At 43.5% G+C, this 19,163-nt stretch overlaps 1 protein-coding gene across 1 annotated transcript in view; it reads right to left on the reverse strand.

The window, feature by feature from the left end:
* Window positions 1-19,163, reverse strand: part of STAB2 (stabilin 2) — a 133,352-nt gene that overhangs the window by 101,157 nt on the left and 13,032 nt on the right. The window contains exons 4-9 of the mRNA XM_006205893.4: window positions 14,543-14,628; window positions 13,644-13,713; window positions 8,569-8,664; window positions 4,504-4,629; window positions 3,470-3,666; window positions 2,113-2,246 (exon numbers count right to left, since the gene is read on the reverse strand). Coding sequence (XP_006205955.2) covers window positions 2,113-2,246; window positions 3,470-3,666; window positions 4,504-4,629; window positions 8,569-8,664; window positions 13,644-13,713; window positions 14,543-14,628 — 709 coding nt within the window. The remainder of the gene's footprint in view (window positions 1-2,112; window positions 2,247-3,469; window positions 3,667-4,503; window positions 4,630-8,568; window positions 8,665-13,643; window positions 13,714-14,542; window positions 14,629-19,163) is intronic.

Here is a 19,163-nt window from a genome sequence, read left to right on the forward strand (position 1 = left end):
CTGAAACAAGTAATTTACGGCAACATGATAAGGCCACTTAACCTCTTTGAATTCCAGTCTCCTCATCTATGAAATGGGTTTACCAATACCTTTAGGGTTGTTGTTGGAAGACACAATGCATGAAAAACAGCCAACACAGTGACAGACACATAGAAAAAGCTCAACACTTGGCAGATGATGATGATGATGGAGATGGTGATGGTAACAACAATGGTAATAAGGAGGGGCTGGGATGGAGCAGGACACGTCCATAAACAGATGATTTACATTCCATAGGAAGCACCATGACAGAAGATTGAACAGGATGAGAGGGGGTGTGGAGGGACTAACTCTGCCTGGAGAAATATGGAAGAGGTTCTAGGAGAAAGTGACATGTATGCTAATTATAGAAGGATGCATGTAAGTTTCCCAGGAAGACCAATGATTGGGAGATCATTTACGGGTTGAGCTTTCAAGGCTTTTATAGAGCAGTTGCTCTCAACCAGGGGCAATTTTGCCCCCTAGGGGACACTGGGCAACGTCTGGAGACATTTTTGGTTGTCACAGTTGGGGTGAAGGTGCTACTGGAATCTAGTGGGTAGAGGCCAGGCATGCTGCTGACCATCCTACAATGCACAGGAGAGATCCTACAAGAAAGAGTGATCTGGCCCCAAAGGCCAACCACGCCGGGACTGAGAAACCCTGTTATAAGGAATCACTACGGTAGATCCAACCATGAAGCAATAGCTTACTTAATGCAATCAAGTAACAGTTTCCTACTTAAACATCAACTTCCTCTCTAAGTACTGTGCTCAAGACGGTGTATTTAAGAAGGCAAAGAGGGAGACCGGTAATCCTTGGAAGTGATATAATAGTCATTGTTGAAAATCAATCCAACTCTAAATTATGTACGTTTCATTTGAAGTTAACAGCAAGACAATTAACTTTTACACGTTACTTTTTATGTCTCTCTCTAAAAGTTCCCTAAGTTGTTATGAAGCCAATGATCTGTTCTGTGTCTTTCCTAATGGTACAGGAGAATTGTATTTTAATGGCCTCAGTGCTGAACAGAATATACGAGACATACATTTTGTTGTTATTGTTGTTTTTCAACAATTTTTTTCTTTCTTTTTGTTCTTTTAAATGGAGGTACTGGGGATTGAACCCAGGACTTTGTGTATGCTAAGCATGTGCTCTACCACTGAGCTATATCCTTCCCCCTAATTAAAAAATCTTTTTTTAAATTTAAAATCTTGGTCCAAAGTCTGAGACTTGGTGAGACCACTTTCCGACTTGGCTGGGCTAAGGCAGATTCACAGCGCATAACATCAGAATAGGTTCTTTGTAGATGCTGTGACAAGGAAAGTGGCATTGAGATGGAAGCCTTGATTTGGGAGCCAAAAGACTTGGGTTCCAGCCTTGGTCCACCCACTAATAAAAACATAACACATCTGTAGAGCACTTTCAGGAACATTCTCTGATGAGTCCTCACCACAGCAGTATGAAGTAGACTTCACTGTACTCGTTTGAATCATGGAGAAACTGAGGCCAGAGGGATGGACTCACTTTCTCAAGGTCATGAATCTGACAGATACCAGGACTAAGACTCAAACCCGAGTCTTTAAACTCTGAATACCATCTTCCCACCACGCAAGCTGCCTCTGCCTCAGGAATTGTCACATAAATATTTTCACTCTTGGTAAATCCCTTCTTTTGAAACCTGGAATCCAGGAAACACTGCCTAGTATGCATTCACTTTCCCCAGGTCTTGTTTTGCACCACTAACAAGCAGTATGTCATAGATGAGGAAACAGGCATATACATTATAGAGGTCAAACCCTTGTAATCAAAACAGACATTTGTTTTCCCAGCGACAGTGGTTTCCTTTCGCCATGCTCTAGCCACTTAATACCATGCTTTCAGGCAAGGTCAATTACAAAGGAAGCAATTATTGGATGATTCATTGATTCTACAAAGATGTATCGAGTTCCCCCTACTTTGTTCCTTGCACTGTGCTATGTGGGGGTGAGGAAGGTTGCAAGGCTAAATAAGATGCATTTCCTGCCCTTCAAGAACTTTCAGCATTGACTGGCTACCACTTGGAAAGATGGTGGTGGAACTGCAAAGGCTTACTTGGTTTGGCCTGGTGCAATGGTGGTGCAGTCTGCATTCCTGTGACAGGGGTTGTGAGACTCACAGGCGTCGGTCATACTGCACCCCACCCCAGGTACGAAGTTGCGGTAATGCTCCTTGCACTCGCAGTGTGACTTCAGAAGACAGGAAGGGAAAAAGAGGGCTCTTGTTAGTCAGTCTGACATTCTTCATAACCTCGCATCTTTATTCTGCCACAAAAAATTAACTTGGGGAAATCTAAAGTGTGGGCTGAAATTAAAATTTGTGAACTTATCTAGAATTGGAAATCATGTTTACATCTTGTCTGTTTGGAAACTCATATACCTTATTGGTAGTCCACCTTTTCAGTTTTCTTGTTTGCTGACCTGGGGCCTCCCTGGCACCACACCTCCTGATTCTAGAATGTCTCCATGTGAGAGAAGACTCAGGTCCAGATGGGAGGTATTATTTCTCCAGAAGAGTGATTTTCAACCGGGATTCTTAAGGGACACTGAGCAGTGTCTGGAGACACTTTTGATTGTCATGATAGGAGAGGGGGACAGTGCCACGAGAGGCCAGGGATGCTGCTAAACATCCTATAACATACAGAACACCCCCTACAACAAAGAATAATCAATCAGGTCTAACGTGTTAATCACGTCAGGTTAAGGAACCCTCTTTTGATAATGAATGCACTGCTTTTGTGTGAACAGTGGAGGCTTTCTAGGACTTAAAAATATGCCCTGCGACTTATTTTTTTAAGGGACAAAGTATATTTTTTACCTCACTCCCAAGGTCCTGGGACCTCATTTCATGGTGTAACATGACTTTTCTCATAAGGGACCTCATTTAGAGGATGGGAAGGCAGCCCTTTGAATTTCTTGCAAACCTGCCTCAGAAATTAGTAGGAGAAATGTCATGTGATGTATTGTTTTTCTTGGAGACGGGATCAGGTGGATTCTCTGCAGTGAGCTCCAGGAGCATTCCCATGGGTGCTGACTAGACTACCAGGGACCCATGACTCTGTCTGGTCAAGTGCTGAAGACTTTCCTCCTCCCAAGGCAGCAGCAGCCTTCTGCACGGATGTATTTCCTCCACTGGACACTTGACAAGTAGTTATGGATGCAGTAGGGACCCATGAAATTTTGGGTGGGTGAATGAGATACTGGGGGAGAGGGCTCTTTCATCTGGACTCTACAGCAAAGATCTCCTGATCAGGCTGAATTTTACCAGTCAAGGTCACGATGTGATTTAAAGAATCACATATGTCCCACTCCAGAATATCTTCACTGCTCCCAATAAATCTGTCCATGCTGCCTGACATCTTATCTTCCCTTTGGGACAGAGTATTTTTGGTTCTAAGGCACCCTTAGCTCACCTGTCCAGGCCCATCATATCTGCACACTGTAGACTCTGTAGGGCAGTTCCCGAAGTTCACCTGGCAGGGGTCCACAGGTAAGCACACTTGGCCGTCCCCACGGTAGCCTTCTTGGCATGTGCAACTGTGCCGATTTGGTCCCAGGTATGTGCACCGAGCATGAGGGTGGCAGATATTTTGCAAACATGGATTGATGGCTTGAGAAGCAATGACCAAAAAAAAAAGGGCAATTATCACACTCAGGGAAGGAGAACCTACTGTGAAGGGATTGCAAATTATAGCCCATTAAAGCCACAAAGGCAATTCAAGTTTCAGGAGAGAGAGAAAGAAACACTGTGTCTTACCCTACCTGATCACCCACACCTACCAGACTTGTACACAGCCATCAGAAATTATAACTACAAATACTGGGTTGAGATATTATTATGTCTTGCTATGTATGGATTTAAATATAAAACAGCATGAGAGAAAGCACTGATGTTTATAGAATTTATGTGTCCTGGATCCTGGTCTAAGCATTTGCCACACATGAACTCAGTAAATCCTCACTCCTCTAAGGTAGTTACCACTATTATCCCCATTTCATAAATGGAAGCAAAGGCAAGTTAAAGAATTTGTCCAAGATCATGTAGTTAATAACAGGCAGATCTGGGATTTACACCCAGGCAGTCTGGCTCCAATATCATGTTCACAACCAATACACAACCTCCTGAAGTGATTGAATGTGAAAGGGAGGAAGGAAGGAATTACATCTCACCTTAACATTGATTTGGGTGATATAAAACAAAAATGTGTAAAAACCTACATACATGCTCTGATAACCAGAGAAACTGACATTTATTGAAGAGCTACCGCATGATGAGCACTTTGTTTAGAAATTTTTATAGATTTCATTCAGCTTCATGGAGAAAAACAGACATGGTCATTGTGTTAATATTAGGAAGGTTGTGAGTTTTTTTGTTTTGTTTTGTTTTTTGTGTTGAGTAATCTAAGTATCTCAATGAATAAACCAGCAGGATCTAAGATGTACTCACGCTCGCAGTATTTGCCATCACTTTTGTAATCGGGGAGGCATTTGCATTCTAGTTTCGTTTCATCTTCGCTGGAAGGGGAGCATCTGGAATTTTCTGGGCAGAGCAAGGTTGCACATTCAGGGATGGCTGCAAAGGAAGATGGTGGAGGTAACTGCATTAGTAGAACAACCAGTTCTACAAAACTCAACAAACGTAATATTTCCTATTATTAAAAAAGTAAAAAATTTTACTGTAACAATTCAACAAATACAGACTGGGTAAAGCAAAAATTAGCTGTCTTTTTATTCTCACTCTCCCATCCCACTCTCAAAATAACCAATGTCAACAACCAATATAATACATTTATGTACAAGATTTTTTTTTTTAACACAAAATGGAACCCAGTTAAAATCTGTAGGAACTTGATTTAATTTAACAATATATTATGGAGGTATTTATGGATGTACTTTAATCTCCAGTAACCACTATATTCTATAATATAGATGGGGCTTAAGACGGCTGTTAAAAACTAGTGTCTGACGTATTAGCCAACTTGCAAAGCCAACAAGCTGGGCTGAAACAATGTCACAGGCGCTGCGAGGAGATACAAGATGCCTGGGTCAGAGGTAAAGGAGAGTTCATCACTCACATCAGGAGCAGTGGCCAAAGGGTTGGCTCTTTTGTACCAGTTCCTCCAGCTCCAGCTCCCTGGACGCAATGTAGAGAGGGCCAGACTGAGACCTGAGCAGGCAGCGGAGGTCATTACAGAAGAGGAGCCCCAGGCATAGGGAAACTAAGGGTTTTCTTTTTCTTTTCTTAAAAAATAATAGGCTATATATTAGTTAGGGCCCAGGCAAGAGATGAAACCACACAGTTATTTGAATTTGAACAGGGAGAGTTCTAGTGTAAAGAATCATGAACAGCGATTTGGAATGAAAGGGAATTGGCCCCTATGAGTTAAAAAGAATTCTAAAGAATGAAGGAACAGAATTAAAATAAAGAGCAACCACTACCCTAGGGTTAAGATAAGAGTCAGTCCTCCTCCCTCCAGAGCTGAGTTCCAGGTGTCACTGGAAAGGACAGGGTCTTGGTCACTATATGGTGGAGAAGTTGCTGAAGGGTTCAATGGTGAGACTTGCTGAAAATCTTTCCTCTCGGACTCAAGGGACGATCATCCACACGGAGGTGCCAAGCCTTAGGACTGCCACGTGGTGGGAAGCTGGTGTCAACCAGGAACACCCACACCAGATTGTTACATGAGTAAGAAGTACACCTCTGTTGTGTTAAGCCAGAGATTCCCCAAATACTCAGGTAATTTAAGTGTCTCAATTTTTTTTTCATGATGCCCCAGTCCAAAAGAAATTATCTACCAGGTCCATTTATTAAGTCGTTAGAACCAAAGAATCCAGTAACTATGTCATGATACCCTAGTAGCCATTTGAAAAGTAATGGGATTAGTAGAAACGTACTTTATTTCATTCTTGAACAATCACATTTACTTATTAAGGGGAACTGTGAGCTTGCTGGAGGCTTCACAACTTCTTAAACCTTGGAATCAGATTGGAAACCACCACCCTTGGTCCAAAATTATTTTTGTACCAGAATTGCTTTTCATCACAGCAACCACTGGAAATGCAGCTTTGTAAAGATATGTCATCGAAAAAAAAAAAGTGCTACCTAATGTTGAAATTGTGTACTAACTCGTTAGCATTTTGTACCATATTCTACAGATGTATCACTGTTTCCCTCAAATATTTAAAATATCCCATAGCAGCCCTGTGAGGTCAATGAGGGTACTTTGGGATATCTTAGGGCAGTTTTGGAACAACAGTGTTCAGTCCTTGGATTTTTGTGTTGATTTCTTTCAGCAGCTAGCATTCTTCCAACTAGAACAGGATATACCATTCTTTACTCAACCACCTCTTACCGATGGACACTCAAGGTTGTTCCCAGCTTGTTTTGTTCTTACAGACAATACTATCAGGAATTTCTCTGTACATATATTCTTACCTACTCCAGGTAAATTCCTGTAATTGGGGCTGCAGCAGCAAATGCTGAGCCTCCCTTAACATTTAATAGATACATTTCCCTCACAGATTATAGCAATTCATACCCCCATGGACAGGACTGTAATTTTTCTCACTCACAGACAGATATTATCTAGCTTTTCAATCTGTGTAACTAGCAGGCAAAAAACCAGAACCAAACCAAAACAAAACCTCCCAAACTCCAAAATGCTAATTCATTATGGTTTTAATTTGCTTTTCTGTGATTCCTCGTGGGGTTAAGCACCTTTTCTATGCTTGGTGGTGGCAGTTTTCATTTCTTCTCCTGAGAATTAGCTGCTCCTTGGCCAATTTTAAAAGTGGGTTCATGGACTTTACATTATTATAAAAACATTTCTGCCATGTGGATTGCCAAGTATTTTTGTCCCAGTCTACTGGTTATCTTTTGACTCAACAGAATTATTTTGTCTTTTGGAGGCAAATTTATCCATGTTCTCCATTAGGCTGGCTTCTGGCTTCTGAGTGGGTCTCCTATCTTATTAAAAAGTTTTTTGCTTTGTTTTGCTCCTGAAGCCATTTGGCGGTGACAGGAATGGCCGAGGAATGAGGCTGACTGAGGTCTGAAGAGGTTGTCCTCTCCACCTGAGTTTCATTCTGCTGTTGATCCAGATTGGTGTTTGCATGTCTGTCTCCTTTTTCATTCACCCTCCTTACTACCACTACTCATAGCTCCTCAGTGACTTTGAATAAAGTGAGTCTGAATTTGTGAAATTTGAACCTTGTGTAATACCTTCACTTTAAAGACCAGGAGGATGAATTAGGCTACTGGTACAGGCAGAATGTCCAATTTCTTAACAGTGAAGCTCCAATTCACCCTTCCGCACCTGCTCTGTGATAATGTGCAGGACTCTGAACATTTCTCCTTTACAATGATGTTACGGTTGGCCAGTAGAGGGCATTGGAGGGCCGCTGCAGGAGGAAGGGGAGCCTTTTCCTGGCTCTTTTGTGCAGTGTTGTGCTTCTGCTGTGTTTGCTACTGCTGCTGCATGGTCTGTCAGTGGTGTGGGTGTGTGAGGACACAGTGATGTTCTGCCCAACCTGTGCACTTAGAGTACACAATCCATTAGTAACCTTGCATCCTTGGCCTGGACCCAGTGTCCTCCTTCCGACAGCCCTCCCCATATACAGACACTGTAGGTTCCAGATTTAGCATCCACAGTGCCCCAGCTCCCTCTGTGCTCTTGCCCCTCAGCATCAGCTAATCTGTGCCCTAGAGGGTTGTTGCCTGCCTGCCAGGTCACTGCGTCCCTTGGTGACTTGGACAAACCAACAAACCTCTCCTCTATCAAATGGGCTGCCACACCACCTTTCTCCAACAAGATCTGAACCCAGCCTTGGGGGCAGCCATCCCCTTCCAACTTTGTCTGTCCTTTGTTATGCACCATTGGCCCCAAACTTCACTTGGCATTTTTATAACCGCTCTCCTATCATAGCTTACTAATTCTTTACATTAAACTTCTCTTGTTGCAATCAACCTGTGGTTTCTATCTCTTGATTGAACTCAGTGTGATAGACTGTGTGAGGAAAGCCAATGAACTGAGTCCCAGCTCTCCCATTTACTATTTTGTGGACTTTGGTGAGTCATTTTGCCTTGCTGAGCCTCCATTTCCTATTAATCTGCTGTTTTTGAGACCTGTAATTGAGAACATACCTTATCTCCCTTACCAGGTGGCTAACTCATTGCAGTGACAACTGGTTTCCCAGTCCCAATGTCTTCCTCTCCATCATGCCCTCGTACTGCCAGCAGCTTGACCTTTCTAAAATGTAACTGAAGTCATGTCACTGCAATGTTCCCAAATCTTCTGTGACTTTCAATCCTCTATATTATCCTTTCTTCCCCTCGCTTCTCCCCTTCCCCCTTCCTCTCTGTTCCCCCCTTCTCCTTTCAATTTTTGCAAAGCTTCCAGCAAAACATCTGATGGCACCTCACCCATGTAGAGCCCCAGTATGTGAATACACAATTGAAATGCATACAAGTGCACTGGTTGAGTGTGGCATTAAGGAAACTAGAAGTACTCACGTTTGTCACAATTGGGGCCAGTGTACGCAGAGTAGCACTCACAGGTCCCGTCACCATCAATTCCACTGCGGCACACACCATGCACACAGGTGCACACTGCAGACAGAAAATGGGGCTTCTTCATTATCTGATATAAACGTCTTCTGAAGATTCTGGAAGGACACCGTTTTCAGGTAGTGTTTACTGAGATTCTGCGTGATGAAGGGGGAAGATTATGGGCTTGAAGTCCTAGAGACCCTAGTTTGAATCTTGGCTTCTGTTTCCTTTTATGAGCTTCAATTCATTTATCTATAATGAATAATGATGCCTATCCCTTGGGATTTCTATACAATTACACGCGATAATGTACATAAGGCACACTATGCATATCGCATGCGCTGAGGTTCCTCTGATCAGTAATGGCATCAAGATGATCTTCCCCTCAAATATCTCAGAGACTCCCAATGGCTAACCAAATGAAATCTAAATTCCTCTGTTTGGCGAACAAAGGCCTCTCCAATGTTACAATGAAAAATAGCTCCAGTCCTCACTTAAATAACTGAATTAAAGTGGATTTGCAATTTTCATCCTCCCTTCAGAAACTGATTTGCTGTTGTTTCTATGTTAACAAAGCCCTTCGACAGCCACCTGTGGCTGTAGCTTTTTAAACAGTCAAGTTCCAAATGCGCTCAGCAGAGAAGGCTCAATTTAACTTGACTAAAAAATATCTACCCAGCCCCTACCTAATGGCAGGCACTGGATTAGGGTATACAAATGAGTTATTCACGATACGTAAATTTAAGTTGCTCACAGTGTAGTGGGGCAGCCAGATTCTAAGAGATACAATGACTGTGCGTGCCCTAAGTGTTGTCATGCAACCAAGGAAGAGGCTGAGGGAGTGGGAGCAGGCAGTCGACTGTGGCTAGGCCCCTGTTCCCAGCTTAGATGCTAACTGCAAGGGCTATCCTCCCAGTAATCTTCCCTTCCAGGCACGAGCCTCTCCCTGTGTCCTGTCTTCCAGCACAGCCTCTGTACTGGATAAACTGATCTGGCATGGAGAGCTTCTGGGAGCCTCTGAAATACATCGCAGGGCCGCCAAGCACTGCCAAGAAGGTGTCCTTGGGAAGGAGATGTGAGTGGCAGAGGGATTCCCAAATGTCATTTAAAGAGCCCCGGGTATTTGTTGAAGCAGCCTCAGCAAATCTCCAGAGATATGTGAAACTTGGGATGTATGACTTCAAAGTGGCCAAAGCCAGGTCCATCCAGGTCAGAGGGACAGAGCATGAAGCCCCCTGTGCCATGCCCCTTGGCAGAGTAAGCTGCCCTCTCTCATGTTCATGTAGCATCCTATGTGTGCTGTGCACACTGGATCATATTTGTCACCCAGTTTCCAGCTCCTTGCGGGTGGGGACCTAATCTCTCCCCTTTGGATGCCCATCACCCATCTAATGCATGGTGGATGGATGCCCACCAGGGGCTGAAGGGTGCAGTGGTTGGGTGACCAGGTTCTTAAGTCAGACACTTTGGGTCAAATCCTGCCTCTGTCCCCGTAATGGCTGCGTGACCTTGAGTAACCTCTCTGCTTCTTCATCCATAAAACGAGGAACCCAGCTTGCAGAATTGTCCCAAAGAGATTCTACATGCCAAGCCTTGTGCACTGCCTGGTGCCCAGGAGGAACTCAGCAAAAGCTAGCTACTGCTATTAACAAGACATGATTGTGGGATTGATTTGGGGTCATATTTGAGAAAATGGGCTTTGCCTTCTGCCCTCTCTGGGTGCGAGGCACCAAGCGGGCCAGGGCCTTGGCAGCTGAGATGAGCACCCTTGGCCAATGCAGCACTAAATCATCTCTAAAGGAATCAAGAGTCAGGTGGGAGAATGCTCCAGCAGCAGGTTAAAGTCAGTGTTAAAAATAACTGCAACTCATAGCGTTGTCCTACTTACAGAATTGCCACCACGAACAACCAGAGCCTCCCTGGGTGAAACAACACTGGCACCCCGTGGATGCCCGGCTGAAAAGGCTTCCAAGTTCCCCTAGTTTTTGCCAATGGGAAGTGACCAGCCATCACTGAGTCATCATTCCTTCACAGGTGAATGAACGTTCACTTAACTTTTATCCTCGCTTAATACTTGCTTCCCTTGAGTGCTTTTGACTTGCTGCTAGGAGTTTTGCTATGAGTCAGTCCCACAAGGAACATTATCATTCCTGTTTTGTAGATGAAGAGGGCTTGGAGATGTTAATAGCTTGCCCCAGGTCACACAGCAACTGGGCTTGGTTTAAAACCCAGGCCAGTCTGCCTTGAAGCCTGCTCTATCTTAGCCACTGTGTTCTACAGCTGCGCTATCCAATATGGTAGCCACTAGCCACGTGGGGCTATTTAAGTTTAAAGTAAGTAACAAACTAAAATTTAAAATTCAGTTTCTCATTTGGACAAGCCGCATTTCAGATGCCCAGTGGCCACATGCACAAAGTGACTGCCACGTTAGATGGTGCACTATAGGACATTCCATCATCTCACAAAGTTCTGTTGGAGCCTAGAACTGGGAACTTTTTCTCCCAAGCCTCAGTTTAGGTTTCCAATTTTCTTAACTTAAAAATTTAGGTTTCCAAAACATCTCTCGGCCTTTCACTTGCCCTTTTTCCACGGCACAAACAAATGTGAAGGGAGGCCACTTTATTTATTTAGAAATGTTTGGAATTTCCATGTACATCTGTGCTCATTGGCAACCAACATTAGTTTCTTGGGGGCAACAAGAGCTCATCTTTTTAAATTTTCATCTGCAATTACTTGCAGATTCTTTCTTAGTAAGTAAGCAATGTTGGATGCTATTTTCTCTCCCCATTTGAATATTTATTTAAAATGTGACTTAAATTCTAGTATTATGGTAGGGAAGGGCCAATATGAGAGAGATGTTCTTTATGAACAATTGATATATTTTAGTTTACTGTCCTTTAACACAATGTATAATGTTAAAAACACTTAGAATACTAACATTTGTTTTAAATTTGCTTTTGCTAACACTCTTTTGAAATAATCTTTCATAAAGTGGTGAATGAAGAAAAACCTAAGATTGGGGGATACTAAGGAATAACAAGTATTAATAATAACAATAATAATTGCTAACATTTGTTGTGCACTGATTACCTCATTAGGTCTTCATAGTAATTCTAAAGGAGGCAGTATTATTTCTATTACTACAGATGAAGTCAGACAGAGCGTGTGCTCAGTAAACTTAGGGTTCCCACAATCTGTAGCAGCCCTGTGGCTGAAACCCAGTCTGAGTGTAGAGCTGGAGCTCCAACCACGTCTACACAGTGCCTCCCAACATCATGCTTCTGGGTTAGGACGACAGGGCTGGAGTGAATTAGATCAGCCGCTCATTCATTCATGTATTCATCCAGCCAACAAAAGTGTAGTGTGCGTCTACCGTGCAGGCAGCACTGTGGCAGGTACTGGAGACAAAGAGACATAACAGCATCCGCCATCAAGGACCCCATGGATTAGAATGAGATAATGTCTTTGCTGTTACGGGTGAAACCTATTACAGAGTGTGCAAACTTAAGTGGGTGGGATGTCTGTGTGTGCGTGTTTTTCTTGCAAAAAAAATTTGAATCAATGCAGCGCCTACAAAATGTGATTCTTCCATGAAAGCCAGATCCGAAGTGGTGCTGGAGAAAAGACACCTCACCTACCCCTTTTGGGAGACTGTGTATCTGGCAGACACTGTCCCCATCATGTTCATGTTCTCTAGCCCCTACCAATCCCATGCATTCAGCTACTTCCAGTAGCCTGTAAACACTTTCTAGGAAGGCTGCTTCGCTTAGGTGCTCATTGGGGACTGGAAGTCCCAGGAAATTAACAACTCCCTGGGATGACTGCATGTGTTAGTTTCCCATTGCTGCAGTAACAAATTGTCACAAACCTAGCATCTTAAAACAACACAAATTTTGGTCTTACATTTCTAGAGGTCAGAAATCCAACATTACTGTACCAAGACCAAGGTGCTGGTGTCTTTGTTCATTTCTGGAGGAAGAATCCCTTTTACTGCCTCTTCTGACCTCTAGAAGCTGACTATGTTGCTTTTCTTGTGGTCTCCTTCCATCTTCAAAGCCAGTAAGGACTTCCATCTTTCTCCCATCTCATCACTCTGACACTGCATCTTCTGCCTCTGCCTAATGCCTCCACATTTAAGGACCTTTGAGATTACATTGGGTCACTTGGATAATCCTGGGTACCCTCCTTCTTGGAAGGTCAGATGATTAGCAAACTTAATTCCACCTGTTACTTTAATTCTCCCTTGCCATGGGAGGCAACATATTCCTAGGTCCATGGGAGTAGAATGTGGACATTTTGGGGGTCATTATTCTGCCACGGCTCCCTCTCCCCTCAGGTAAGATAACTCCAAGGTGAGTGTTCTACATGGACTCCAGAGTTCCCCAGGGGATTAAGCTCGGTCATCCACATGGTTTCTGGCTTGATAACACATCCTTTACTTCTTCTATGCCATTTTCTTACTGTTTCCCTGGGTCACCTCTCAAACCTGCTATTTGTACTAGAATCCTTGTTTCAGGGTCTACTTCTGAGTTGAACTAAAAACAAAAATCTGGATAAGCCTGGGTCAGGTTGGTTGGTTTGTTTAATCTGCAAAATGGAACCAAAAACCTCTTGATCACCTCAGCTACTTACTAGTGAATTTCCACTTAGAATGTGGTGGGACCTGTTGGGGAAGTAGAGGCCCCTGGGGAGAAGATCAGTGCTGAGACCAGGGTTTGGAAGGACATGAGGGAGAAGCTGAACAGTTAAGGAACGGGTGGATGTTGGAGCCTGGAGAGAGGGAATCCCACACCCCTGAGTTTGCCAGACAGCATTTCTGGTAAGTGCTGAAAACCACAGAAAAGCTATTTCTCCTTTCAAAGACTGCATTTTATCAGATTTGTTGTCAACTCTTTGCTTTGCCTGTGTAGATTTATTACATGTAAATATTTCATGTTTTTCCCCTCAGAGAACTTTCTTTCTGGGGTCTTGAGCTATATAAACCATGTCTGACTTTCAACCTTTACAAATCCATTTGATTACACAAAAATCAGACATACCTGCTGAACAGCTGGGTCCAAATAAGTTGTCATCAGCACAGGCTTCACAGGCTGTTCCACCAAACCCCTCCTGCAGAACACCCAGGGAGATGGCATTAGACCCAGGTGATCTCCGCTACCCGGGAAGCCCTTGCATTTGTACCTGGGCAGCATTTGTTCTCAAATGTGTCTTCCCTCTGTGCCCATCCTGAAGCTCCTTCTTTCTCTTTCTTGGCTGTTTTTGTGTTATAATTTGGACATTCATCCCTGAATCAGTTTTTACTAAGAGTCTGGAGCTCTTCAGAAGAAAGCTGCTTTGTCAGTCAGAGGATATAAACAGGGAGCAAGTACTAACAGCCATATCTAATTTCACCCAAGGGTGAAATGCAAACTCTCTTTGCTTTGCATCTCTGAAGACAGTTGTGCTCCATCCTCTTCAAAAGGATTTCTTTGTATTTTAATCATCTAAGGCTTGAAGCTTGCAAAGAGTCTCTTTCATGGGATTACAAAGAAATTCCTTAATTGGCAGGCCCAGTGCTTGAGTATGGGGGTTGAGGACAGCACCAAAGACTAGTCTGCTAATCGTGGTGATTTTTAACAGTAACAATGACACAATTTCTATAGTCCGGCATAGTTTCACAAAGTATTTTTAATATATGATCTCATCTCACTTTTTCAACAAGTGTAATTGCATAGGTATTATTATCAAACCCATTTTACAGGTGGATACGCTTAAGGCTGAGCAGTTAACTGACTCACTCAAGGTCCACAGCCTCTAAGAGGTCATTTTGTTGTAGACGACATACTCTTCTTACTAATATCGCTACTTCTGGGAGTCTCCACCCAGTGCGTGTTTGTAGAGGGACAACACATAAGGACAAAGAACAGAGTCAGGGAGGAGAAGACATTTTTGAACTCACTTGGCAGGAGCAGCTTCCGTTTCCATCCATGCCTTCAGCACAATTGCCCCTGCCGCTGCAGGGGGACCTTGCTCCTCCGGGGCACTCTAGGATCAAAGGGCAAATTCACTCGGTGGTGACAGCTTGCAAGCTTTCTGCAAGGATGCATTAACTATCTACTGCGTGCCACGTACTGTGCTAGTTGCAAGGGATGAGAAATAACTGAAGACCCTGCTGGTGTCATCTAGGCTTACACAGGGGAGGCAAGTGAATCACAATGCAGTCAGTGGCTCCACTAGGATGCATCAGACTACCATTTCTTGAGCATTTTCTAAACACTTTATAATCATCTCATTAGAACAGTCCCATTACAACTCTCAGAGGTTGCTATTGGTTCTGGTTGGCAAATGACAAGTTCAGAGAGGTCACAGAACTCACCCAAGGTCTTACGTGTTATAAATTGCAAAGCTGGGAATTTAGCTCAGCCCTTAGCATGACTTCAAAACCAGGCTTCTTAATCAGTGTGCTAGATAGGGTATTGAAGGAGCCCAGGGAAGGGAGCTACTTATGCTTCCTTGGGGAGACATCTCCCAAACGGAGTCACTAAAGCTGGGGTTTTAAGGGTTCAGCAGGAGTTGGTTATGCTTAAAATGGAAGGGCAAGTACAAAGTCTGAGAGTTGTAAAAGGGAATGATAGAAAGTTTGGTGAGGCTGGAACTTGGAAGCTGGGGTATAGGAAAAGTGGTAGTTGATGAGGAATAGTAGGATGGTTGGGGCCAATTAATGAAGTGCTTTGTATGCAAAGCAAAGGAATTAAGATTCCACACAAGCATGCATTTTGCACTTTCGGGCTGTGAAAACCTGAATCAGAGCAAAACCTGAATCAGAGCTTTTACAGACATTTATTACAGGATTTCACAGTCGTTCACTATACATTCAGGGAGTATGTACTACATGCCAAGCATTATATTACATGTTAGGGTGGAGGGACATTTAGCTAGCTAGATATTAAATGCCCAACAAATACAAGATTTAAAGTAATGGTAAGTAATAGATGCTCAGGCACTGCTATAATGAGGATGGAAAAATGTTATCTTTTTATATTTGCTGTTCTACACTTGGAGTGCTAGTTGACATGGATTTAAAGCCAATTTGGGTGAGTTTTGACTGTTAAAATGAAGGATCTGGACTAGCAAACACTAAGCAGAAATCATGCACTGGCCATGAATTGTGAGGCAGGATGACTGAGGCAGGATCAAATGTTACCCCAAATTAAAGTTAGCAAGGCAAATGCCTTCCACAAAATAACTAATGATATGGAGTTCTAGGTAATAATGAAGGATTCAAAGCGATACCCTGAAGTTTAGTCCTATTTTTAGTCCCATTTTCCAGATGAGCAAACCGATGCACAGAGTAGCCCAAGGTCATCCAGCCAGCAAGGATAATGACAGACTCACTTACCCTTGCTCTACTGGATGTCTCCACCTTCCTGCCCTCCCTCCTCCTCTATCCCTATTGACAAAGACCTTGTCCAAAGCTCTCCTGGGCCACAAGCTTGCTTTGCTCATGTATCCTCCAAGAAATCAGCTTCCGTAGAAAATGAAAAAGCAGTTATTGGAAAAAGAGACGTCTAACCTCGGGGAGAAGCAGTTCTACCAAGAAGACCCTAGACCCTGATGGCTCACCTGAGTTAAGAGGCTAGTTCTTTAAAAGAACATTTATAACTGGCAGGTACGGGAAGGTGAGAAGGTCAAGATGCACACCTGTAGACTGTGTTCTTTCTGGCTCCTCTGTTTCTTTCCTGCGTGCAGAATCTTAGCTCCAGGGTCCACATCACACAGTTTGAATCTGTGGTCTTTCTTGCCACAACAGTGGCCAAGCGTGGCTTCAAACCCTGGCAGGTGCTCCAGAGTCGGCTACACTGTCATTGCTGGGCTCTTCACTCATCCACGACTGCTCTGTACCAGAGTCGCAGCACCGATAACAGGTACGTTCATGAGGTGAGCAAAGGAGAAGACGCGCAAGTAGCTACTGCTTGCAAATCATTTTGAAAACCAGTTCATTGGTTTGGGCTGCTCTCACCAGCTAGGGCAGCGGCTACACAAGATGCAGTGGTGTCATGAGAAAGCCCAGACTTTGCAAGCAGAATGTTCGAACTCCAGCCCAACTCTTTGCTAGCTGTATCCCTTTGGGAAAATCAATGCCTGGCTCTGAGATTTGGCTCAGCTGTCTTCCTGGCAGGTTGTGGTAGGGACTGGAAATATTAGGTGCCCAATAAGTGGTGGTGGTTATTGTTGGAGTGGCTTCTCTGCAACCTCTCCAGTTTCTGTTCTTTCAGATTGGCAATGTAATAGGTAACAACACTCAGGAGAGAAATTATTGGGCACTTGTTTGAATCAAGACCACAGAAAGTCCTGAGTGTACAAGGTGAGCACACAGATCTGGTCTCTATTTCCACGGTCTTGCCAGTCCCATGTGGAAAGAGTCACGGATTGACAATCAGGTAAATACTGGTTTACAGACTGTGATAGAGGTTGTCCAGGGAAGAAACCTAGAGCTCTGATCACTCCACCTACTGGAGGTCACCAAGACTGACCCCAAACTACTAATCCTGCATAGACCAGGTCACTTAGGTCTGCCCTCAGCAGGGCAACAACTAGATCATTAAGGAAGGGCCTGGTCAAAGAGTGTGTTCTTTATCTTAAAAAAAGCAGTAGGAGGCAAGGATGAAGAGGAGGGAGAGGGTCTAATCAAGCAGGTACCAGGTATGCCTTTGAAGCTCATCTGAAAACCAACTGAACCACTTGAGCTCACAATACCAAGCAAGGGGAGCTAAGAGAGGGTTTGGACTATCAAATAGTTCTTCTCCCATTTCCTTTTGATATGAGGCCCTTCTTGGAAGAAGATGGTATTTTGGGGGTCAGGCCTGACTCTGGGCAGAACCACTGTAGAAATGACAGCTTCATCACCATTTCCCTCTCTTGACCTTGTGCCTCTTCCTGGAGTTAGGTTGCAACCTGCTCTCTGGATGACCCCAGCTTGCCTCCTGGGCTGGCTCAGAAGCACACCTGGCCTCCTCTACACTGAGAGTGCCACCCATCAGTGCCACCTTGCAGAAATGCTCTCCCTGGCATTTTCACTTTTGCCAGCAATGATGCCAGAGTCCCAGGCTCCCACACTCATATTCCACCAAATGGTTTCCTCCATGTACTGAACCAACTCCCCTCCCATCCGTTCTGTCCAGCCCCAGAAGACCACCACAAGGTGCCCCAGAGTGCTCTCCCTGTCACACCTGGCCTATGTCTTTCCCACCCTCAGAGTTACTCTCCTGGACTCTGTCTTTGAGGCAGAGTCAACTCTACCATCCTCTGGGTGTCCCCTCCACTGGGCTCATGCCTTGTAATAACATACAGAGCAGAAAATACGGCAGAGTCATCTATTGTAAATACAGCCAGATTCTAGCTACAGGCTGATCACAGAGGAATTGGGGAGATTTTCCCCATTCTAGCTCCCAAGACTGTGACATTGTGTCCAGAAAGTCTGGGCCTCCTTTTTCTGCAGGGAATAATTAGCAATCCTTTCTTTTTAAAAATTTAGGCAAGAGGAACCTTAAGGGTGATTCACTGGACTAGCTGTTTCTAATCACCTGGAAGGGGCAGATTCCTAAGGTTCTCTTTGCCAGGAATAGAAGCCATGAAATGCCCCTCGCAGAGTGTAAAGCTAAAGAACTAGATTAACCAAGACCATTTTGAAAATGACCAAGTTGGAGGACTTAGACTAACCGATTTCAAGACTCACTATAAAGCTACAGTAATCGTGACAGTGTGGTACTGTCAGTGTGAAGGGACAGGCATATAGATCAATTGGAACAGAATAGAGAGTCCAGAAATAGACCCACAAATCAACTGTCAATTTATATTCTACAATGATCCAAGGGCAAGTCAATGGAGAAAGCATAGTCTTTTCATGAAATGAGGCTGGAATTGGACCTGAAGGTAAAGAAATGAATCTTGATCCACACCGAGTCACGTACAAAAATTAGCTTGATGGTGAGACCTAAAAATAATGCCTAAAACTATAAAGCTCCTAGAAGAAAGTACAGAAGAAAATCTTTGTGACATTAGGTTAGGCAAAGAGTTCTAGATATGATTCAAAAGCAATATCTACAAAAGAATAATGGAAATATTTGGCCTTACTAAAATTAAGAATGTTTGCTCTTCAAAAGGCAGTTGAGAGTGAAAAGACAAGCCACAGACTGTAAGAAAATATTTACAAATCACGTATCAAATCAAGGACATGTATTCTCAACTGTTTATAAAGAACTCTCAATAGTAAGAAAACAACCTGAACAATATACGAATAGCAAATAAACACATGAATCATGCAAATTAAAATGGGCTGCAGTGAAATGCCACTCACCATGCACCTATGAGAATAGCTAAAAGAAAAAAAAATCTGATTACACTAATTGCTACCAAGCAATTGGAACTTTCATACATTGTTGGTAGGCATGAAAAAAGATGATGCAGACATTTTTGAAAACAGTTTGAAAGTTTCATATAAGGTTAAAATACATTCAGTGTACAATCCAGGACTCCCACTTCCAGGTATTTACTCAAGTGAAATGAAAACTTACACTCAC

The sequence above is a fragment of the Vicugna pacos genome, chromosome 12 (assembly GCF_048564905.1).
Source record: "Vicugna pacos chromosome 12, VicPac4, whole genome shotgun sequence".
NCBI lineage: Eukaryota > Metazoa > Chordata > Mammalia > Artiodactyla > Camelidae > Vicugna > Vicugna pacos.